The sequence below is a fragment of the Microchirus variegatus genome, assembly GCF_963457635.1.
Source record: "Microchirus variegatus genome assembly, chromosome: 12".
In the NCBI taxonomy this organism is placed as follows: domain Eukaryota; kingdom Metazoa; phylum Chordata; class Actinopteri; order Pleuronectiformes; family Soleidae; genus Microchirus; species Microchirus variegatus.
Genome location: NC_139813.1, coordinates 27934028 through 27959479, shown reverse-complemented (window position 1 = coordinate 27959479; position 25452 = coordinate 27934028). Strand labels below are relative to the sequence as shown.

Here is a 25452-nt window from a genome sequence, read left to right as displayed (position 1 = left end):
CTTCTCATGCATTCACACTCACTCAGTAAGTGTCTTCTCACGCATTCACACTCACTCAGTGTCTTCTCACGCATTCACACTCACTCAGTAAGTGTCTTCTCACGCATTCACACTCACTCAGTAAGTGTCTTCTCACGCATTCACACTCACTCAGTAAGTGTCTTCTCACGCATTCACACTCACTCAGTAAGTGTCTTCTCACGCATTCACACTCACTCAGTGTCTTCTCACGCATTCACACTCACTCAGTAAGTGTCTTCTCACGCATTCACACTCACTCAGTAAGTGTCTTCTCATGCATTCACACTCACTCAGTAAGTGTCTTCTCACGCATTCACACTCACTCAGTGTCTTCTCACGCATTCACACACACTCAGTAAGTGTCTTCTCACGCATTCACACTCACTCAGTAAGTGTCTTCTCACGCATTCACACTGAAACAGTTTCAGTGTCTTCTCACGCATTTACACTGAAACAGTTTCAGTGTCTTCTCACACATTTACACTGAAACAGTTTCACAAAGTGTCTTCTCACGCATTTACACTGAAACAGTTTCACTAAGTGTCTTCTCACACATTTACACTGAAACAGTTTCACTAAGTGTCTTCTCACACATTTACACTGAAACAGTTTCAGTGTCTTCTCACACATTTACACTGTAACAGTTTCCTCCTCCTCTGCTGGGCGGCGTCCATCGTCCTGACCTCAGTTTTTCCGCCCCATTGTGCAGCAATCATTGAAAATTAGGCCCCAATAAAAAGTCTCTGAGGTGTTCGGTCATCGACTCGCTCTCCTGCCAGGGAGCAGGAAGCTGTAGCCCACTGTGGGCGGGGCTTCAAGCAGAAGGCAGGAGGGAGGGGGGGGGGGGGGGTGGAGTCCCGCCCTGAAGAGCCGAGGGGAAGTGGAAACAGTTACAGATCGACAGAAATGCTGAGTCGTACTTTCCTCTGATCGCATTCATTTTTGGGCAAATCTGAACCACAATTAGTGACAATACAAGAGAATAAACTCTCACTGTACAACGTGCATGAGGTCATTGACACTCACTCACTCACTCACTCACTCACTCATTTACACATTCACTCATTCATTTACACACTCACTCATTCATTTACACACTCACTCACTCATTTACACACTCACTCATTTACACATTCACTCATTCATTTCCACACTCACTCACTAATTTACACACTCATTTATTTCCACACTCACTCATTTACACACTCACTCATTTCCACACTCACTCACTCATTTCCACACTCACTCACTCATTTACATACTCACTCACTCATTTACACACTCAGTAATTTACACACTCACACATTCACTCACTCATTTACGCACTCAATTACACACTCACTCATTTACACACTCACACATTCACTCACTCATTTACACACTCACTCATTTACACACTCATTTACACATTCACTGATTCATTTAAAATTTCACTCACTCATTTACACACTCACTCACTCATTTATACACTCAGTCATTAACTCACTCACTCATTTCCACACTCACTCATTTCCACACTCACTCATTTACACACTCACTCATTTACTCAATCACTCATTTACTCACTCACTCATTTACACACTCACTCATTTACTCACTCACTCATTTACTCACTCACTCATTTACACACTCACTCATTTACACACTCTTTCATTTACACATTCACTCACTCATTTACACACTCACTCATTTACTCACTCATTTACACTCATTCATTTACACACTCTTTCATTTACACATTCACTCACTCATTTACACACTCACTCATTTACACACTCATTTACTCATTCACTCATTTACACACTCATTCATTTACACACTCATTCATTTACACATTCACTCACTCATTTACACACTCACTCATTTACACACTCACTCATTTACTCACTCATTTACTCACTCACTCATTTACATCACTGTTACATCAGTGTTACACGATGATGTCGACCTCACTCTCACTCATCATCATTTTCCCTCCAGAATGCTCGGCGAGCTCCGTGGCTGACGTGGCGTTCCTGGTGGACGGCTCGTGGAGCGTGGGTCGGCCAAACTTCAAATTCATCCGTAGCTTTGTGTCGGCGGCGGCCGGAGCGTTCCAGATCGGCGAGGACAGGAGCCGCGTGGCGCTGGTGCAGTACAGCGACGACGCCAGGACCGAGTTCAACCTGAACACTCACCTGAGCAGAGGGGACCTGCTGCAGGCCATCACATCACTGCAGTACAAGGGAGGAGGAGCCACCAGGACAGGTAGGTGTTTACTGCACTTTATCTTCATCAAAAAGACGTGATCTTTAGACATCATAGACTTTAACTGAGTAGTTTTTATTTAGCTTTTGTAAACCACTCACTCTCCCACACCAAAGTCACTCACTCTCCCACACCAAAGCCCATAGAGAAAACCAGTGATTTTAACATCACAGCACACAGGAGTTCACAGGAGTTGTTGATCCACTGCTGCCTCCATCACTAACTTACTATGACTGATTTTGTCAAATTCGGCTTTTGAAAACCTTTGTTCAGATTAACCTTCAGTGACACAAAGTGACCACACGAGGCAGCAGAGGACCAGCAGCTCCTGTGTCCCTGTGAGCTAAAATCACTGGTTTTCTCTATGGGCTTTGGTGTGGGAGAGTGAGTGACTTTGGTGTGGGAGAGTGAGTGACTTTGGTGTGGGAGAGTGAGTGACTTTGGTGTGGGTGAGTGAGTGACTTTGGTGCGGGAGACACTGAACAGGAAACTGAAGTTTGTAAACCACTCACTCTCCCACACTAAAGTCACTCACTCTCCCACACCAAAGTCACTCACTCTCTCACACCAAAGTCACTCACTCTCCCACACCAAAGTCACTCACTCTCTCACACCAAAGTCACTCACTCTCCCACACCAAAGTCACTCACTCTCCCACACCAAAGTCACTCACTCTCTCATACCAAAGTCACTCACTCTCACACACCAAAGTCACTCACTCTCACACACCAAAGTCATTCACTCTCCCACACCAAAGTCACTCACTCTCTCACATCAACGTCACTCACTCTCCCACACCAGTCACTCACTCTCTCAAACCAAAGTCACTCACTCTCTCACACCAAAGTCACTCACTCTCCCACACCAAAGTCACTCACTCTCTCACACCAAAGTCACTCACTCTCCCACACCAAAGTCACTCACTCTCCCACACCAAAGTCACTCACTCTCTCATACCAAAGTCACTCACTCTCACACACCAAAGTCACTCACTCTCACACACCAAAGTCATTCACTCTCCCACACCAAAGTCACTCACTCTCTCACATCAACGTCACTCACTCTCCCACACCAGTCACTCACTCTCTCAAACCAAAGTCACTCACTCTCTCACACCAAAGTCACTCACTCTCCCACACCAAAGTCACTCACTCTCTCACACCAAAGTCCATAGAGTAAACCAGTGATTTTAACATCACAGCACACAGGAGTTCACAGTAGTTGTTGATCCACTGCTGCCTCCATCACTAACTTACAATGACTGATTTTGTCAAATTCGGCTTTTAAAAACCTTCAATTGGATCTAAATCAGTGACACAAAGTGACCACACGAGGCAGCAGTAGACCAGCAGCTCCTGTGTCCCTGTGTTGTTAAAATCACTGGTTTTCTCTATGTACTTTGGTGTGGGAGAGTGAGTGCTTTACAAACTTTAGTTTTCTTGTCTAACAGTGAGATAAAGACGTGAGCAGCAGCTCAAGCCTCTGTACCAGGCACAGAGGCTTGAGCTGCTGCTCGTTTATAATATAACGACAGCTGTTGAATATTATTGAATTATACATTTTTTCCTTCCTATTTTTCTATTTTAAACGAGTCTGTTTTTCATGGAACTGTTTGAGGATGATTCAGATCAGACCATGAACACTTTAATAAAGACCTGTCTGTCTGTCTGTGTCTGTCTGTGTCTGTCTGTCTGTGTCTGTGTCTGTGTCTGTGTCTGTCTGTGTCTGTGTCTGTGTCTGTGTCTGTGTCTGTGTCTGTCTGTCTGTCTGTGCAGGCCACGCTCTCAACCACATCCTCACAAACACTTTCACCGAGGCCTCCGGCTCCAGGACGGGTTTTCCTAAAGTCCTGGTGATCATCACCGACAGCAGCTCTGAGGATCAGGTGGAGGTCTACGCCAGGCGGCTCCGCGGCCTCGGGGTGGAGGTCTTCGTCCTGGGTAACGCAGCCAGAACCAGAACCAGAACGGCTTTTTATATATAACATTTCAGCATCGCTACACTACATTTTTCCGTCTGCGTGGAGTGCTTTTAAACAGTCGCTGCTCATAACGAGAACAGCGTGCGGTGACATCAGCGCGGAACACGGTTACGTTCCTGCCTCGTTAACGTTACGAGCGATATCGAGTTTTTATGAATGTTTACGCTCGAGGTTTTTCGCTCTCAGACTTTCCACAAAACCCGGGACGGGAGGAGGAGGAGGAGGAGGAGGAGTGGGCTGTTGCCGTGGCGACAAAGAGGTTCTGCTGCTTGGACAATAACAGCAGCAGTAGCAGGTCGTACTTTACGGCCGAGGCTTTGCGACACACACACACACACACACACACACACACACACACACACACACACACACACACACACATTCTTGTACTTGCTGCATACTGAGGACCAGCATTTCCACTTTATAAATCAACACAATTACTTCATGAATTACAGCTACAAAGAAGTACTGGTTGCAGTACCATAACATGTCTGCAGGTAGATCCCCAGAGCAAAAAGGGCTGGAAAACTTTTTCGATTATTTATTTATTTTTTTGGTCCAAAATTTGACAAAAATGTCATACTATACTATGTTGTCCAAAAGTTGAAAAAAACTTTGAAAAACAAAATTTGGTCGAAATTTGAAAAGAAAATTTGGTCCAAAATTTGAAAAAAAAATTTGATCCAAAATTTGACAAAAACGTCATATGTTGTCCAAAAGTTGAAAAAAAACTTTGAAAAACAAAATTTGGTCGAAATTTGAAAAAAAACATTTGGTCCAAAATTTGAAAAAAAAATTTGGTCCAAAATTTGAACAAAAAATTTGATCCAAAATTTGACAAAAACGTCATATGTTGTCCAAAAGTTGAAAAAAACTTTGAAAAACAAAATTTGGTCCAAAATTTGAAAAAAAAAATTGATCCAAAATTTGAGAAAAACGTCATATGTTGTCCAAAAGTTGAAAAAAACTTTGAAAAACAAAATTTGGTCGAAATTTGAAAAAAAAAATTGGTCCAAAATTTGGAAAAAAAATTTGATCCAAAATTTGACAAAAACATCATATGTTGTCCAAAAGTTGAAAAAACTTTTAAAAACAAAATTTCGTCCCAAGATTTGACAAAAAATAATTGACCCAAAATTTGACAAAAACGTCATACTATACTGTCGTCCAAAATTTGAAAAAAAAAATTGACCCCAAATTTTTGGTCCAAAATTTGACAAAAAAAATTGACCCAAAATTTGACAAAAACGTCATACTATACTATGTCGTCCAAAATTCAATTTTTTTTTTTTTTGACAAATTGAGTATAGCACGTTATAGCAACCTAAGGAAGTGATTTCAATGAAAACAAAGTGAGGACCATCCAAAATGTCCTTACTCCGTAAAAAGGACCTCACTTTGTTGGATAAAAACCCTCACTGGTCCTCAGTATGCCGCAAGTACAAGAACACACACACACATATATGAAACTTCTCTCAGAAGAAAACTAACAGTGAGTGAGATGGAGTTTTCTGGAGCGTCTCCAGGCGTTAAGAGCTTTTTAATGAGGCGACGCTGACGACGTCGGAGCCGAAGGCAAAAACCCCGACAGAGTCTGAGGTTGTGAAACTCTTCACAAACACAAGAGTGAGGAGGAAGTTGTTGAAAACTATTTTGCTCCCAAATATTTAGCTCTTTGTTCGTCTGACAAGATGATTTAACGCCGCGATCTGCGTGATTAGAAGATGAGATTTAAAGCGTCGTTAAAGCTCTCTTATAAATAAGGGTTCCAAAAGGGTTCTTCTACAAGGGCTGAGGTTCTACCTGGAACCATTTGTTTCTGAAAAACCCTTTCGCTAAGAAAAGGGTTCTTGGTAACACTAACGGTTCCAGTAAGAACCATTTTGATCCAGAGAACCCTTTAAAACCCCTTTCCTGAATAAAGGGTTTCAAAAGGGTTCTTGGTGGAACCCTCCAAAAGGGTTCCAGGTTGAACCTTTATAAAAAGGTCCTTGCTGGAGCCAAAAGGGGTTCTTGGTGGAACCCTCCAAAAGGGTTCCAGGTGGAACCTTTTTATAAAAGTTCTACCTGGAGCCAAAAAGCCAAAAAGGGTTCTTGGTGGAACCCTCCAAAAGGGTTCCAGGTGGAATATTTATAAAAAGGTCCTACCTGGAGCCAAAAAGGGTTCTTGGTGGAACCCTCCAAAAGGGTTCCAGGTGGAACCTTTTTATAAAAGTTCTACCTGGAGCCAAAAAGCCAAAAAGGGTTCTTGGTGGAACCCTTTTGTAGGGTTCCAGGTGGAACCTTTATAAAAAGGTCCTACCTGGAGCCAAAAAGGGTTCTTGGTGGAACCCAGCCAAAAGGGTTCCAGGTGGAACCTTTAAAGGGTTCTTGGTGGAACCCTCCAAAAGGGTTCCAGGTGTAACCTTTATAAAAAGGGTTCTCCTATGAGGACAAGCTGAAAAACACCTCCACAACGGACGTTCTTCTTCTTCTGCGGTGCAGAAAACCGATCCTTACGTCACAATTCCATGATTTTTCAGACATCTTGCAGAGCTCGAGAATACAATCAAACCCAGCGCTGTCAGCAGTGGCTGAACTGTTTGTTTCCAAACTTCAGTGCTTCATAAACGAGCTAATGTCGCAGATACACACCAAAAAACAGCGTTAATTGGAGCTTTACCGAACTTAACCGATCTACGGGAGCTTAAAAGACTCTCAGTCTGTCACGTTTTCACGCTGTTTTACTCTGAAATGTGGTGGTTAACCCTTCTGTCGCCCGGTGTTTCCTCCTCTCCAGGGATCCAGCAGGCCGACGAAGCCCAGATGAAGCTGATGGCGTCGGCGCCGCACAGAACCCACGTCTACAACGTGGCCACCTTCGACACGATGAAGAACGTTCAGAGGCAGCTGACGGCGCAGATCTGCGCCGCCGTCGACGATCAGCTGGGATCGCTGTCCAGTGGAGAAGAAGGTGAAGCTGTGGTGGAAATGAAAAACCTGCTGCTGTTTCAGATCCAATCATCTGAACCCTGACTGTGATTCTGGTCCTTTGCAGTCATCGATCCAGCCTCCAATCTCCAGGTCCTGGAGGTCGGCTCCAAGGTCATCCGAGTGTCCTGGGACGCCTCCGTCGGAGACGTCTCCGGATACAAAGTGCAGATGATTCCCATGATGAGCGGCAGCAAGCGTCAGGAGCTCTACCTCGGCCCGTCGCAGACCTCGGTGGCCGTCAGAGATCTGTCTCCAGACACCGAGTACCAGATCAGCGTGTTCGCCCTGAGGGGCGTGGCTCCCAGCGAGCCAATCACAGCCATGCAGAAGACGGAGATGCTCAAAGTGTCCATGGGTGAGTACCAAGGAAAGGGATTTGACCACGATACGGTCGGGTTTCAATACACAAAAAACATGGTGAAACTGCAAAGACACAAAGACAACACAACTACAAGAGGAACAACACCGAGACACAAAACAACCACAAACAGACAAAACAAGAGACAAAAGACACAACACAGAGACACAAAACAACCACAAAGAGACAAGACAACCACAAAGAGACACACAAGAGACAGATGACACAACACAGAGACACAAAACAACCACAAACAAGCGACAAAAGAAGCAACACAGGGACACAAAACAACCACAAAGAGACAAGACAACCACAAAGAGATACACAAGAGACAAAAGACACAAGACAGAGACACACAACAACCACAAAGAGACAAGACAACCACAAAGAGACACACAAGAGACAAAAGACACAACACAGAGACACACAAGAGACAAAAGACACAACACAGAGACACAAAACAACCACAAAGACACAAACAATATACAAAAGACACAATACAGAGACACAAAACAACAACAAACAGACACACACGAGACAAAAGACACAGCACAGAGACACAAAATAACCACAAAGACACAAACAATATACAAAAGACACAACACAGAGACACAAAACAACCACAAACAGACACACACGAGACAAAAGACACAACACAGAGACACAAAACAACCACAAAGAGACAAGACAACCACAAAGAGATACACAAGAGACAAAAGACACAAGACAGAGACACACAACAACCACAAAGAGACAAGACAACCACAAAGAGACACACAAGAGACAAAAGACACAACACAGAGACACACAAGAGACAAAAGACACAACACAGAGACACAAAACAACCACAAAGACACAAACAATATACAAAAGACACAATACAGAGACACAAAACAACAACAAACAGACACACACGAGACAAAAGACACAGCACAGAGACACAAAATAACCACAAAGACACAAACAATATACAAAAGACACAACACAGAGACACAAAACAACCACAAACAGACACACACGAGACAAAAGACACAACACAGAGACACAAAATAACTACAAAGAAACACAAAAATACCACAGACAAAAAAAAGGACAAAAAGTAACTACAAAGCAACAAAGACGACACAACGCAAAATGAGTAAAAAATCTAACAAAAAATTATCATAAAAAGATATCAAGCAACAAAAAGCTACACAAAAAGACCACGAAGAGACGACACAAAGACACACAACTTGTGTTTATTTCACCTCTGACTGTAACTCATACCTTTGTGTTTGGTTCCGTCCAGAATGTTCTCTCGGCGTGGACGTCCAGGCCGACGTTGTCCTCCTGGTGGACGGCTCCTACAGCATCGGTTTGGCCAACTTTGCCAAAGTGCGAGCTTTCCTGGAGGTTCTGGTGAACACCTTCGACATCGGGCCCGACAAGGTCCAGATCAGCCTGGTCCAGTACAGCCGCGACCCGTACACCGAGTTCCACCTGAACACTCACCACGACCTGTCCGCCGTGGTCAAGGCCGTCAGGTCTTTCCCGTACCGAGGCGGCTCCACTAACACCGGCCGGGCCATGACCTACGTCAGGGAGAGGATCTTCCAGGCCACCAGGGGGGCGCGCGCCAACGTCCCCCGCGTCACCATCCTCATCACGGACGGCAAGTCCTCCGACGCCTTCCGGGATCCGGCCACCAGGCTGAGGAACTCGGACGTGGAGATCTTCGCAGTGGGCGTGAAGGACGCGGTTCGCTCCGAGCTGGAGGCTATCGCTAACCCGCCGGCGGAGACTCACGTGTACACGGTGGAGGACTTTGACGCCTTCCAGAGGATCTCCACGGAACTGACGCAGTCCATCTGCCTGAGAATCGAGCAGGAGCTCCTCAACATCATCAAGAGACGTGAGTAAGATGGTCTTCTTTGCCGTTAGAGTTTGCTGGATCTGGTTCATTCTTGGGTTTTAAGGAAGTTCCTTCACAAAACTAAAGTCACTGCCTTCAATAACTTTAACTTAACCTCCTCTTTGAAATGGTTCATTCTGGTTTAATCCCTGAAGTAGCGTACTCCATCTGAACCTTGCGGGCAGTCCAAAGAGCCATTGGTATCAGATTATTGATCCCATGACTCAGCAAAAAAGATTCGGTATGGATTACCTGACACGCGTTCCACAATGGAGCGTTCCACAGTGGAGCGTTCCACAGTGGAGCGTTCCACAGCGGGGCGTTCCACAGCGGGGTGTTCCACAGCGGGGTGTTCCACAGCAGGACACTCCACAGTGGAATGTTCGGCAGCGGGGCGTTCCTCAGCGGGGCGTTCCTCAGCGGGGCGTTTCCTCAGCGGGGCGTTTCCTCAGCGGGGCGTTCCACAGCGGGGTGTTCCACAGCAGGACGCTCCACAGTGGAGTGTTCCACAGTGGAGCGTTCCTCAGTGGGGTGGGGTGTTCCACAACGGAGTGTTCAACAGCAGGGCGTTCCACTGCGGGGTGTTCCACAGCAGAGCGTTCCACAGCAGGGCATGGCGTTCCACAGTGGATCGTTCCACCGCGGGGTGTTCCACAGTGGGGTGTTCCACAGTGGGGTGTTCCACAGTGGGGCATGGCGTTCCACAGTGGATCGTTCCACTGCGTGGTGTTCCACAGCAGAGTGTTCCACAGCGGGGCATTCAACATTGGAGCGTTCCACTGCGTGGTGTTCCACAGCAGAGCGTTCCACAGCGGGGCATTCAACATTGGAGCGTTCCACTGCGGGGTGTTCCACTGCGGGGCGTTCCACTGCGGGGTGTTCCACAGTGGAGCGTTCCACAGCAGACGACTCAGCAAAAAAGTTTCGGTACAGTTTATGGATGACCTGACACTCTGACCTCTGCTGGAGGCTATGAGAAAATATAGTTTATTGTTAATTGTTTTCCGAGAATTTTGTAACTCTGGGACTTGTTTGCTAACTAGCATGCTAACACTTGCCCTGTATAATTAGTGGCATGTGCCACTTTCAATAATTCTTCTCATGATTGAGCAGAAATAAAAACCTTGAGAACGGTTTCTGCAGCCAGTTTTTCAGATGACTGTGATTAAGCTAACGTTGATTTATCTCGTTGATTCGTCAGTCGTCTGTCGTAACTTGTCTTCTTAAAACGCGGTTTCATCGACTCTTACTTTGATAATGAAGACGAACAGTTTGTAGTCGAGTGTGTTTCTCATCATGTCTGGCGTTAGGATTTGAGTTCCAAGCACAAAGTTGTTCGTTACCACGATTTGGAACATTTGTCGTGATTAAAACAACGTTTTCAGTGACAGTCGATTACTTCGGCGACATTAGCATCTTTACGCTAGCAGTGACTTTGATGTCGACGCCTCGTCTTTCACCTCAATGTGTGAAACACATGTTGAGTGTTTGATGGACGAGGGCAGGGAGAGTTCCTGTGTGGAAACATCAGAACTGGGTCACACGGCGGTTTGAACGCAGTCTGAGCTCCAGATGACTCTGATGTCGGCGCCATCACAGCCTCTCACACTTGTCAGGAGTGACGTCCGTCACGTCTCTGTAAACACGTCCCGACTGTGAGACGCTCGCCCAAAACATCTGCTCCTCAAGTCTGAACCTGAGGGTAAAAGAGTTAACGCTGAATAACTGAGAGAGAGTGAGTCACAGCAGCTTTGATTACTCATTATGTAAAAGGCTTATATAAGAGAACAGGAGCCTGCAGGAGCTGCTCTGTCAGCGGGGCCTTCCACAACAGGGCGTTTCACAACGGGGTCTTTCACAGTGGAGCGTTCCTCAGCGGGGCATTCCACAGAGGGGCATTCCACAGTGGGGTGTTCCACAGCGGGGCGTTCCACAGCGGAGCGTTCCACAGAGGAGCGTTCCACAATGGAGCGTTCCACAGTGGGGTGTTCCACAGTGGGGTGTTCCACAGTGGGGTGTTCCACAGTGGGGTGTTCCACAATGGGGTGTTCCACAGCGGGGCGTTCCATAGTGGAGCGTACCTCAGCAGGACCTTCCACAGTGGAGCGTTCCACAGTGGAGCGTTCCACAGTGGGGCGTTCCACAGTGGAGCGTTCCACAGTGGGGCGTTCCACAGTGCGGTGTTACATAGTGGAGCGTACCTCAGCAGGACCTTCCACAGTGGAGCGTTCCACAGTGGAGCGTTCCACAGTGGAGCGTTCCACAGTGGAGCGTTCCACAGTGGGGTGTTCCACAATGGAGCGTTCCATAGTGTAGCGTTCCTCAGCAGGACCTTCCACAGCGGAGCGTTCCACAGCGGAGCGTTCCACAGTGGGGCGTTCCACAGTGGGGTGTTCCATAGTGGGGTGTTCCATAGTGGAGCGTACCTCAGCAGGACCTTCCACAGCGGAGCGTTCCACAGCGGAGCGTTCCACAGTGGGGCGTTCCACAGTGGGGTGTTCCATAGTGGAGCGTACCTCAGCAGGACCTTCCACAGTGGAGCGTTCCACAGCGGAGCGTTCCACAGTGGGGCGTTCCACAGTGGGGTGTTCCACAGTGGGGTGTTCCATAGTGGAGCGTACCTCAGCAGGACCTTCCACAGCGGAGCGTTCCACAGTGGAGCGTTCCACAGTGGAGTGTTCCACAGCGGGGCGTTCCATAGTGTAGCGTTCCTCAGCAGGACCTTCCACAGTGGAGCGTTCCACAGCGGAGCGTTCCACAGCGGGATGAGGCGTTCCACAGCGGGACCTTCCACAGCTGGTTGTTACACAGTGGGGCGTTCTTCAGCGGGGCGTTTCACAGCGAGGCGTGGTGTTCCACATCGGGGCAGGGCGGGGCTTTCCACAGCAGGGCGTTCCACAGCGGGGCGTTCCACAGTGGAGCGTTCCTCAGCGGGCGGGGTGTTCCACAGCGGGGCGGGGAGTTCCATAGCAGGAGGTTCCACAGTGGATTGTTCCAGAGCGGGGCGGGAAGTTCCACAGCGGGGAGGGGCGTTCTACAGCGGGACGTTTCACAGTGGATCGTTCCGCAGCAGGGAACGCCATGGAAAAAATTGGAAAATTGGAAAAAAATAAAATTTCCAAAAAAGTAAAATTTCAGGGACCAACCAAATTTTTTTTAATAGCGATGCTTTGAAACCCAATTTCCCTTCTTCTTCTTGTGTTTGGAGATGATTGGCTCTGTTTCTGTGTTATAATTGTACACATTGTACATAACGTACTCTGGTTTTTGGTTGAGCAGCTCAACAGCGCCGCATAGAGGCCTGGCATGTGCACATCAGTGTTCAGAGAACCTTTCCTGTTTATGTCGATGTTGTGTTCCGTGTCTACAGCGTCTTCGTGAGTCTGACTTTCTCAAACCTAAATGGACCCGAAACATAAATGTTTCGGTCTTTTTGCAGAAGCTCTGGGTCGTTTCTAAGTCAACAGCAGACTCAGCCCTCTGTGTTTTCTCTGCGACTTATCTTTAGCGTTTGACGGCTAACACCCCGTGAAGCCGTTTATCGTGCAAGTCACGACAAACGAGAAAGCGATCACGCTCGTACTCGACCCAAAGGTCGTTGAGAACACCCACAGATTTGGGATTTCACTGAACCAGCGCTCATGCCAACATGTCAAAACGTTTTAATCAGAGGTGTGATGTCTTTTTTTAGTCGGAGACGCCTCTTCCTTACCTTAAAGGGACGGCCGAGCTCTGGGGTTTTCTGAGGTCGTGGCTCAAAGCCCTGGTTTACGTTCAGTTGACTGCACTCAAGAGAGCGAGTGCAGGTTCAGTGAAGTACGGCAGAAACTGAGATTAACCACTTATGTGTCGGCTTTGGTCTATATCATGTGCACCACAAAGTCTCACTCTCCCACACCAAAGCCCATAGAGAAAATCAGTGATTTTAACATCACGGGGACACAGGAGCTGCTGGTCCACTGCTGCCTCGTGTGGTCAATTTGTGTCACTGAGGTTAATCTGAGTGAAGGTTTTTAAAAGCCGAATTGACAAAATAAGACGTATGAAGTTATTGATGGAGGCAGCAGTGGATCAACAACTCCCGTGTGGTTAGGGTTAGCTGTGATGTTAAAATCACTGGTTTTCTCTATGGACTTTGGTGTGGGAGAGTGAGCGGTTTACAAACTTCAGTTTCCTGTTCAAAAAGTCTGTCTAACAGTGAGATAAAGACGTGAACGTGCTCTTAAGACATCGTAGACTTAAACTAATGTAGATTTTATTGCACAAGTCTTTTGTTAGATAGCAAAAGATCGGTTTGTAAACTCACTCACTCTCCCACACCAAAGCCCATAGAGAAAACCAGTGATTTTAACATCACAGCTAACCCTGACCACACAGGAGTTGTTGATCCACTGCTGCCTCCATCACTAAGTTCAAATGTCTTATTTTGTCAATTCGGCTTTTGAAAACCTTCACTCAGATTAACCTCAGTGAAAAAAAGTGACCACACGAGGCAGCAGTAGAGCAGCAGCTCCTGTGTCCCCGTGAGCTAAAATCACTGGTTTTTCTCTATGGACTTTGGTGTGGGAGAGTGAGTGGTTTACAAACTCCAGTTTCCTGTTGGAAAAGTCTGTCTAACAATAATAATAAACACACTCTAAAGATATTGCGTTCTTATGCTAAAGTTGATTTACCAGCAGAGTCTTGTGTTGAGTGGCCAAAGTCTGGGTTTAGTCTGCGTTCTATATTCATCGCTGTCTTTAACCGATTCAGTCTACGAAAGATCTTTGAAGAACTCACAGACTTTTGTGCTGTGATGTTTTCGCCGTAAATTCAGATTTTATCAGGTTTCTTAGACTAATTAAAAAAAGCCAGGAATCGTCTACGACTTCCATCTGCGTCTGTTTGTGGTTTGGATGCGAAAGCGACTTCGTTGCGTCGTTGCATTTTAAATGCATTTTGAACCGTTTCCGCAGAACTGGTCCAGCCGAGGGCGCTGTCCTTCTCCGAGGTCGGCCCGCGGAGCTTCAGAGCCTCGTGGGAGATCGACGCCGACAACGTGGAGTCCTACCTGGTCCAGTTCAAGCCGGCGGAGGACGCCGAGGGACATCACGTGACCATGTCGGTGCCCGGGGAGACGCTCACCGCCGTCCTGCCGCACCTCGACCCGCTGACTCGCTACGAGGTCAGCGTTTACGCTCAGTACGACAGAGGGGACAGTTTGCCCGTGAAAGGCTACGAGACCACCTCAGAAGGTATTTGAGTACAGAAGTTCTTTCTTTGTTTTCGTCAAAGAGAATTAAACCAAACCTAAAGCTCATTCACGTGTTTTTCGCAGAACGAGGTCCGGTGCGGAGCCTGCGAGTGTCCGACGAGACCGTCGACAGCTTCCTGGTGTCGTGGCTGCCGGCGCCGGGAGCCGTCACTCGATACCGACTGAACTACGAGCCGGCGGACGGCGAGAGTTTGAGTCTGGAGACGAGCTCCGGCCTGGAGGCGACCACCGACGGCACCGAGAACGCCGCTGTGCTCCAGCGGCTCCGCCCGCAAACCACGTACCGCGTCACCGTCACGCCCGAGTACCGGTCGGGCCCGGGAGTCCCGATGCAGACCCGAGGCACCACCAAAGAAGGTGAGTGAGCTTTAAAGTGCTTTATCAATAAAGTTGAATTGGATTGGATGAAGTCGACAGTCGGCTGTGGGACACAACGGTGTTATAGCGCTGTTAGCTTCTTGGCTAATTCCGCAAAACAACACAGAATGGACGAATTAGCGAGTTATAACATTTAGCGCATTTTGTAGCGTAAACTGATTGTACAGAATGTTGTGGTGGTTTTGTTATCGTGATTGTAGCCGTCTTAGCGTAAGTGGTTAGCGAGTGTGTGCTGTTAGCAACATTTTCTCCTTTGATGGATACAGACTACTGCCCCCTGCTGGTCATGACAGTTATTAGCAGAATGAAGGATACTCTTATCCAACATTCTCACGGCCATATTAGCAAGTGGTTAGCATGCGCTGTTTAGCAACATTTTGTTCTGATTGATCTTCTTTTGCGTGACAAAAATTGCCCCCCTGCTGGTCATGACAGTTATTAGCAGAACGAACGATATTCTTATCCAACTTTCTCACAGCCATGTTAGCAAATGGTTAGCATGCGCCGTTTATAGTGCTGTGCAATAGGTTAACGTGCATTAACATATGACACGTTTCCATGACGACTGACCGGAAAAAGACGTGCATGACGTCATGTTTACGTGCCGCGACACCGGAGTCCAGGCACTGTTTACCAGTTAGCTCCGTTAGCTGCATTAGCTCCGTTAGCTGCAATAGCCCCTTTTAGTGCCGTTAGCGCACCTACAGTCAAACTGGAGCGATCTGTTTATTAAAGGAAAAGAGCAGCGCTACAAATAACTAGCATACCTGTGTACTGCTGTGTACTACTGTGTAATGTGTTTGCTCTGTTTTTTAAACGCTAGCGTTACTTTAGAGACTCATTTTAACGAACGGGAGTCACGTAAACATGACGTCACGCGCGTCTTTTTGCGGGCATTCGTCATGGAAACGCGCTGCGCGTTAACGTTTGACAGCACTAGCTGTTTAGCAACATTTTGTCCTGATTGATCTCTTTTGCGTGACAAATACTGCCCCCTGCTGGTCATGACAGTTATTAGCAGAATGAACAACGTTGTTGGGGTTAGCATGCGCTGTTATACCGCCCCCTGCTGGCGAGTGCCTGAACCTCATCCAGGGACAGAGGTGAAGTGAGTTGACGGCGCTCATGGCTTCCATCGCCTCGTCCTGTCGGCGTTGTCACGCGTCCTGGACTAAAGTCAGAGCAGAAAGAATGAGAATTGTATGAGAATGTACACTTTTATCCTTTTGTAAAGCAGAGATTAAAGAACAGCCAAGAGTTTATTAAACACGTGATGATCAACAGATGCTAAATGAGCCTCAGAGGCTTTTTGTTCCAAGTGCGAACGTTGGAGCCGTGAAGCCCAGAGAACAGAGGAAGTCTCTGGTTCTGATCCACAGCAGCTGCCTCTGCAGATCCTGGAACATTCACATGCACTTTTAAATCATCGTTGCCGTCTTTTAGGGATCGTTTCTGTTTCCCTCGTGGATTCTGTTTTCTGTCAGTGGCTTCGCCGTCTGTCACTCGCTGTTTGCTTTCATTTTAAAAATGTGTTGGGAGAGCCAGCGAGGCCGCACATGTTTGACCTGCGCTGGAAAACAAAGTCCAAAGACTCGCAAGTGTTTGTACGAGCTGCCGGTCGTCCAGCCTCGTCCAGCCTCGTCCAGCCTCATCCGTCTCATCCGTCTCATCCGACCCTGCCTTACAGGGAAATAGAGACGGGAGCTCAGAGGTGACAAACAAAGGCCTGTGCAGACGCAGACATGTCATTTTATCATACTGTACCTGCTGGAGAGGGAACAACAGTAAAGTGTTTCACAGCAGTATTATGGGCTGTAGGCGTGAACACAGGCAGTGAAACAGGCCTCATGACTCACAGCTTTATTTAACTATTATTATTTTTATAGGTTCCAAATTTTACTTAAAGTTCCAAAAACTACTTAAAGGTTCCAAAATCTACTTAAAGTTCCAAAATCTACTTAAAGTTCTAAAATCTACTTAAAGTTCCAAAATCTACTTATAATTTAAAAATGTACTTATTATTACAAAATCTACATGTAATTCCAAAATGTACTTATAATTTCAAAATTTACTCATAATTTCAAAATCTACTTATAATTTCAAAATCTACTTATAATTTCAAAATGTACTCATAATTTCAAAATTTACTCATAATTTCAAAATCTACTTATAATTTCAAAATCTACTTATAATTTCAAAATGTACTTATAATTTCAAAATTTACTCATAATTTCAAAATCTACTTATAATTTCAAAATCTACTTATAATTTCAAAATGTACTTATAATTTCAAAATTTACTCATAATTTCAAAATCTACTTATAATTTCAAAATCTACTTATAATTTCAAAATGTACTTATAATTTCAAAATTTACTCATAATTTCAAAATCTACTTATAATTTCAAAATCTACTTATAATTTCAAAATGTACTTATAATTTCAAAATGTACTCATAATTTCAAAATCTACTTATAATTTCAAAATCTACCCATAATTTCAAAATCTACTTATAATTTCACATGTACTCATAATTTCAAAATTTACCTATAATTTCAAAATCTACTTATAATTTCAAAATGTACTTATAATTTCAAAATTTACTCATAATTTCAAAATCTACTTATAATTTCAAAATCTACTTATAATTTCAAAATGTACTTATAATTTCAAAATTTACTCATAATTTCAAAATCTACTTATAATTTCAAAATCTACTTATAATTTGAAAATGTACTTATAATTTCAAAATTTACTCATAATTTCAAAATCTACTTATAATTTCAAAATCTACCTCAAGATCCATAATCTACTTATAATTTCAAAATTTACTCATAATTTCAAAATCTACCTATAATTTCAAAATGTACTTATAATTTCAAAATTTACTCATAATTTCAAAATCTACTTATAATTTCAAAATCTACTTATAATTTCAAAATGTACTTATAATTTCAAAATGTACTCATAATTTCAAAATCTACTTATAATTTCAAAATCTACCCATAATTTCAAAATCTACTTATAATTTCACATGTACTCATAATTTCAAAATTTACCTATAATTTCAAAATCTACTTATAATTTCAAAATGTACTTATAATTTCAAAATTGACTCATAATTTCAAAATCTACTTATAATTTCAAAATCTACTTATAATTTCAAAATGTACTTATAATTTCAAAATTTACTCATAATTTCAAAATCTACTTATAATTTCAAAATCTACTTATAATTTCAAAATGTACTTATAATTTCAAAATTTACTCATAATTTCAAAATCTACTTATAATTTCAAAATCTACCTCAAGATCCATAATCTACTTATAATTTCAAAATTTACTCATAATTTCAAAATCTACCTATAATTTCAAAATGTACTTATAATTTCAAAATTAACTCATAATTTCAAAATCTACTTATAATTTCAAAATTTACTCATAATTTCAAAATTTACTCATAATTTCAAAATGTATTCAGATTTTCAAAATTTACTTATAATTTCAAAATCTACTTATAATTTCAGAATTTACTCATAATTTCAAAATGTACTCATAATTTCAAAATTTATTCATAATTTCAAAATTTACTTATAATTTCAAAATCTACTTATAATTTCAAAATTTACTCATAATTTCAAAATTTACTCATAATTTCAAAATTTACTTATAATTTCAAAATGTACTCATAATTTCAAAATCTACTTATAATTTCAAAATCTACTTATAATTTCAAAATGTACTTATAATTTCAAAATTTACTCATAATTTCAAAATCTACTTATAATTTCAAAATCTACTTATAATTTCAAAATGTACTTATAATTTCAAAATTTACTCATAATTTCAAAATCTACTTATAATTTCAAAATCTACCTCAAGATCCATAATCTACTTATAATTTCAAAATTTACTCATAATTTCAAAATCTACCTATAATTTCAAAATGTACTTATAATTTCAAAATTAACTCATAATTTCAAAATCTACTTATAATTTCAAAATTTACTCATAATTTCAAAATTTACTCATAATTTCAAAATGTATTCAGATTTTCAAAATTTACTTATAATTTCAAAATCTACTTATAATTTCAGAATTTACTCATAATTTCAAAATGTACTCATAATTTCAAAATTTATTCATAATTTCAAAATTTACTTATAATTTCAAAATCTACTTATAATTTCAAAATTTACTCATAATTTCAAAATTTACTCATAATTTCAAAATTTACTTATAATTTCAAAATGTACTCATAATTTCAAAATTTGTTTTAATTCCTAAATCTGGTGGTGACAAACAAAGGTGCAGAGCCACGTCATTTCCTCTCAGACAGAAGTTTCCTGTGGCGTCTTCAGAGGATCATTAAAAACCATTTGAAGATCTGAAAACCTGGTTGAAGCAGCTGTAGAAGAATAACTCGTCTTCCCCTGAAGACTTCACCTCCATCACCTCCAGCTGCTCATCGTCTGAACCCACTCTCATTTATTTATTTATTTCATTCATTGTGTTTTTTAATCTCTGAGTCTTTGACAGATGATTATAAAAGTTGCCGGAGTATTCTCAAAGTTCTGGTCCCAGCTGGGTTCTGTCCTTCCTGTTCCACTCACTGAGTCATGACTCCATACACAAACTATGAGCTCGCTCACCATTTACCCTCTTTGCTGTTTTTTCCACAAAGTCGGGGGAAAAGTCCACATTTAAGTAATAATAATAATGATGATAATGATAATAATTATGACTGTACCTGCAGGACAGTGTTTCACAGCAGTATTATGGGCTGTAGGCGTGAACACAGGCAGTGAATCAGGCCTCATGACTCACCGCTGTATTTAACTATTATTTGTGTGTGAACACGTCCTGCTTCTCTTTCACAGCCTCTTACAACTCTTTACATCCTGTTTTTTTTAACTCTCCTGTCGGCGATTATTAACGATCCTGACGCGTCCTGAGCAGTCCTGAGCAAATATTCACATTTAAGAAGCTGAAAAATGACAGAAACGGGAAAATATTCACATTTAAGAAGCTGAAAAATGACAGAAACGGGAAAATATTCACATTTAAGAAGCTGAAAAATGACAGAAACATGAAAATATTCACATTTAAGAAGCTGAAAAATGACAGAAACATGAAAATATTCACATTTAAGAAGCTGAAAAATGACAGAAACGTGAAAATATTCACATTTAAGAAGCTGAAAAATGACAGAAACGTGAAAATATTCACATTTAAGAAGCTGAAAAATGACAGAAAGTAGAAAATATTCACATTTAAGAAGCTTAAAAATGACAGAAACATGAAAATATTCACATTTAAGAAGCTTAAAAATGACAGAAACATGAAAATATTCACATTTAAGAAGCTTAAAAATGACAGAAACTTGAAAATATTCACATTTAAGAAGCTGAAAAATGACAGAAACATGAAAATATTCACATTTAAGAAGCTGAAAAATGACAGAAACATGAAAATATTCACATTTAAGAAGCTTAAAAATGACAGAAACGGGAAAATATTCACATTTAAGAAGCTGAAAAATGACAGAAACACGAAAATATTCACATTTAAGAAGCTGAAAAATGACAGAAACATGAAAATATTCACATTTAAGAAGCTGAAAAATGACAGAAACATGAAAATATTCACATTTAAGAAGCTGAAAAATGACAGAAACACGAAAATATTCACATTTAAGAAGCTGAAAAATGACAGAAACAGGAAAATATTCACATTTAAGAAGCTGAAAATGACAGAAACGTGAAAATATTCACATTTAAGAAGCTGAAAAATGACAGAAACGGGAAAATATTCACATTTAAGAAGCTGAAAAATGACAGAAACATGAAAATATTCACAATTAAGAAGCTGAAAAATGTCAGAAACTCGTTTTTAAATATTAAAAAACAGTTTTTTTTCAGCTTCTTAAATGTGAATATTTTCTGCAGTAACAGTGGACACATCATCCAGACTGTCGAGGCTGAAGATGAGAAACAGCAAGACTGAACAGGAATGTGTGAGAGCTGAAAGTTCTGAGGATCAGGAGACACTGACTCACTGTCCTCTGTTTACGTCTCACCTTCCATTCACTCCCAGATTCTCTGCGACGCCGTCTCCTCACATCAGTCTCACATAAGGATCCATTGAAAATATTTGCAAATCTCTTAAGGAATAATTTTAATGAATTTTTGAAATTCAGGAAATCTTCCATTCGCTCTGATGCACTTTGACAGTGAGCCGACTAGTCAAAAAAAAACAAAAAGTATCTCGGAATGACTTGAAATTTACCATCATAATAGTCGACATCGCCCTGAACAAGGATCAGTTGAAAATATTTGAAAACCTCTTAAGGAATAATTTTTATGAATTTTTGAAATTAAGGAAATCATCCATTTGCTCTGATGCACTTTGACAGTGAGCTGACTTTCTTCAAAAAAACGAAAAGTATCTCAGAATGACTTGAAATTCACCATCATAATAGTCGGCATCGCCCTGAACAAGGATCCGTTGAAAATATTTGAAAACCTCTTAAGGAATAATTTTAATGAATTTTTGAAAGAGACGTTTGTGTTGCGACCAAAATAAGAGTTGCAGTAAATGAAGCTGAAATGTAAAGAAAACTCATTATTATTTTTATCACTGATGAACTCCTGTGTGACGACCACAGCGTTGTCCTCACAGCGTCTTAATCGTGGTCATTGTTTGGATGTGAGCTGACGCACAGACACTGAAGCTGCTTCTTAAACAGAGGTTTGATCTCAGTCCAACAAACAGAGACAAAGCAGAACTCGCTGCTGTGCGCTGGAAAACCACACACACACACACACACACATGGAATTGTTAGCGACTGATTATCGCGCACATTTTTCACGATTACGACGTCCGATAGTCGCTGCTCCTGAAAGTCTGCGACTTTTACCGACCGACGTTTGGTTTGACGTCTGCGTCGAGATCTTTCCGTGCTTTTCTAATCTGTCGCGGTGGTGGTGGGGGGGGGGGGGGGTCGAGGGTTGGGCTGATTTTTCCGAACATATGATGAGGTTCAACTTTCCAGTTTGTTAGATTGTGGTGAAAGACGCTGACACAGCGTTCTGTGGAGCTTAGCCGTGATAAAACCACACACACACACACATGATGATAGTTTGGCTAACTTTAGCTTCAGTCTGTTATTTTATGTTTGACAAACAAAGCTGGGGTTAGTTAACATCCATGCTAATGCTATCTTACCTCCTAGGTGATAGTTCGGCTAACTTGAGCGTCAGTCTATTACTTTATGTTTGATAAACAAAGCTGCGGTGAGTTAACTTACATGCTAATGCTAGCTTACCTCTCAGGTGATAGTTTGGCTAATTTTTCGCTTGATTCTTTTCTTTAACGTTGACTTTGGTGTTTGATTAACAAAGCTGGGGTGAGTTAACGTCCATGCTAATGATAGCTTAGCTCAAAGGTGATAGTTTGGTTAAGTTAAGCTACTGTATTTGTTAGCTTTAACGTTTATGTTTGAGTTAACAAAGCGGGGTTTAGTTAACATACTAATGCTAATGCTAGCTTACCTCACAGGTGATAGTTTGGCTAACTTAAGCTACTGTATTTTTTAGCTTTAACTGTTATGTTTGATTAACAAAGCTCACTCTCTGAGTCTGAATCTGTTCCATCTCCACTGAGACACGGGAAGCAGCTTCAGCCTCAGATTCAGCGTCGATCGGCCAAGTTTATTCAAAGTTTGGCCAAAGAGATTTTCCGTGGTGATTTTAGCGACTCAGCAGCAGCAGCTTAGCAACCGTACAAGACAGACGGATGGATTATTACGTTAAACGACAACTATTTGGACGATCGATTTATTTTTCAGCTTCTTAAATGTGAAGATGTTCAGTTTTTACAGAATCGTGAATCATCTGCGTAGAAACGGACTTTTCAACCACGTCCTGCTCCAGAAACACAACAAACAAAACCTGCAAACGTCATCGTTTCCAGAGTTTAAGAGATTTTTTTCTGATTTTTGACACAAATGTCGTCTTTAAAAAAAAAAAAAAAAACGTGATTTTAAACCACGTTAAAACCGTAAATCCTCACTCTTTCCATCCTGGACCCGAAGGAAACGTCAGTTTAAGTTTGATGTTTGTTCAGATTAAGAGTCTTGTGTCGATCTGCGCTGCTCAAATAGATTTTTAATCCCTACATGTTTGTTCAAATCCAGTGGCGATGTCATGCCGCCCGTCAGCCCTCGCTAATCCCTGACGACTCAGTAATAGTTTTCCACGGCTCGTCCTGTGTCGGCACGTCGTCCTGCCGTGACTCGTTGGCAGGAGGACGATCTGGCCGACAAACGCCGCCTCATTTCATTGGAGTGACGTCGTTGTTCTTCTTCTTCTTCTTCTTCTTCTTCTTCTTCCTCGGTCGTGGCCTTGGATCGTCGGTGTGTTTTTAAAGAACGAAACGTCCGGACCGTCTTGGATCCGCGGCCAGAAACTCGTAAAACATTTGAAAAAGTGGTTCCTCCAGAGTTCTGAATCAGTTCTGGCAGAAGCTGCGCTGTGATTTATTTCACGCTGCCTCGCTCCTTGATTGTGAGGCTGGATGTGATATATATATGGTGATAATTATCACGTAGTGGAAACTTGGCTGCAGGAGCCTCCTCCCTCTCTGGCTCCTCACGCTCTCACCTTTAAACTGGAAGAAGGACAACGATGTGATGTTCAACCTCCTCCGTCTGCTGCAGGTCCCTCAGATCTGCTCCCAGGGCGTTTGGCTTCTGTGCCGCAGTCGAGATAAAGTCCTGAAACTCTGTGGAAACACGTCTGTCTTTGTATTTATGAGTTTAAAGAAGACACTTTGTCTTTCAGTGGTGTCTCGGGCGTCCAGCAGACACAAGAGTCCAGGACGGTTTGTTAAAGGCCGCGTTGAGGTCATTTAAGTGTCGTACTGGCCAGAACGTCCTTATGGGCCTCATACGGGTTATATTTGGACTGATGATATGAGTCCCAGGCGGGTTTGTCCTCTGTTTCCATGGTGGACTCACCACTGTTTGCCCACGGGAAGCTCATGACCAATTATGGCGCGTTTCTCCATCGGTGATAGAACCTGGTTCCTGGTGGGTTTTTAAATATCTGCTCTGACGACGTTCAGCCGAGGTCAGAGCGCGTCGACGCTGAAGAGTCGTGAGCGTGACGTCAAACACGAGAATCAGAGCCAACCATGTCCAACTGTAGAAGTTAAAAAGACTTAAAAGTCCTGGAAACATCCGTTCATATAGAATATATATATATATATAGAATATACTAGTTCCAAAAAATCTACTTAAAGTTCCAAAATCTACTTAAAGTTCCAAAATCTACTTAAAGTTCCAAATTCTACTTATAATTCCTAAATCTACTTAAAGTTGCAAATTCTACTTATAATTCCTAAATCTACTTAAAGTTCCAAATTCTACTTATAATTCCTAAATCTACTTAAAGTTCCAAATTCTACTTATAATTCCTAAATCTACTTAAAGTTCCAAATTCTACTTATAATTCCTAAATCTACTTAAAGTTCCAAAAAATCTACTTAAAGTTCCTAAATCTACTTAAAGTTCCAAATTCTACTTCTAATTCCTAAATCTACTTAAAGTTCCAAATTCTACTTATAATTCCTAAATCTACTTAAAGTTCCAAAATCTACTTAAAGTTCCAAATTCTACTTATAATTCCTAAATCTACTTAAAGTTCCAAATTCTACTTATAATTCCTAAATCTACTTAAAGTTCCAAAAAATCTACTTAAAGTTCCAAAATCTACGTAAAGTTCCAAAATCTACTTAAAGTTCCAAATTCTACTTATAATTCCTAAATCTACTTAAAGTTCCAAATTCTACTTATAATTCCTAAATCTACTTAAAGTTCCAAAAAATCTACTTAAAGTTCCAAAATCTACGTAAAGTTCCAAAATCTACTTAAAGTTCCAAATTCTACTTATAATTCCTAAATCTACTTAAAGTTCCAAATTCTACTTATAATTCCTAAATCTACTTAAAGTTCCAAATTCTACTTAAAGTTCCAAAATCTACTTAAAGTTCCAAATTCTACTTATAATTCCTAAATCTACTTAAAGTTCCAAATTCTACTTATAATTCCTAAATCTACTTAAAGTTCCAAGATCCACTTAAAATTCCAAAATCCACTTAAAATATCAAAATCTACAAAATTAAGTTTGTAAACCACTCACTCTCCCACACCAAAGCCCATAGTGAAAATCAGTCTTATTTTGTTAATTCGGCTTTTGAAAATCTTTATCCAGATTAACTTCAGTGACACAAAGTGACCACACGAGGCAGCAGTAGACCAGCAGCAGCTTTAGTGTGTGTGGGTGGAGA

At 42.1% G+C, this 25452-nt stretch overlaps 1 protein-coding gene across 1 annotated transcript in view; it reads left to right on the top strand.

Annotated features, from left to right (window-relative positions):
* Positions 1-25452, top strand: part of col12a1b (collagen, type XII, alpha 1b) — a 114113-nt gene that overhangs the window by 10489 nt on the left and 78172 nt on the right. Inside the window, exons 6-12 of the mRNA XM_083898677.1 lie at positions 2002-2268; positions 4044-4208; positions 7029-7202; positions 7287-7577; positions 8869-9471; positions 14427-14705; positions 14789-15082. Coding sequence (XP_083754803.1) covers positions 2002-2268; positions 4044-4208; positions 7029-7202; positions 7287-7577; positions 8869-9471; positions 14427-14705; positions 14789-15082 — 2073 coding nt within the window. The remainder of the gene's footprint in view (positions 1-2001; positions 2269-4043; positions 4209-7028; positions 7203-7286; positions 7578-8868; positions 9472-14426; positions 14706-14788; positions 15083-25452) is intronic.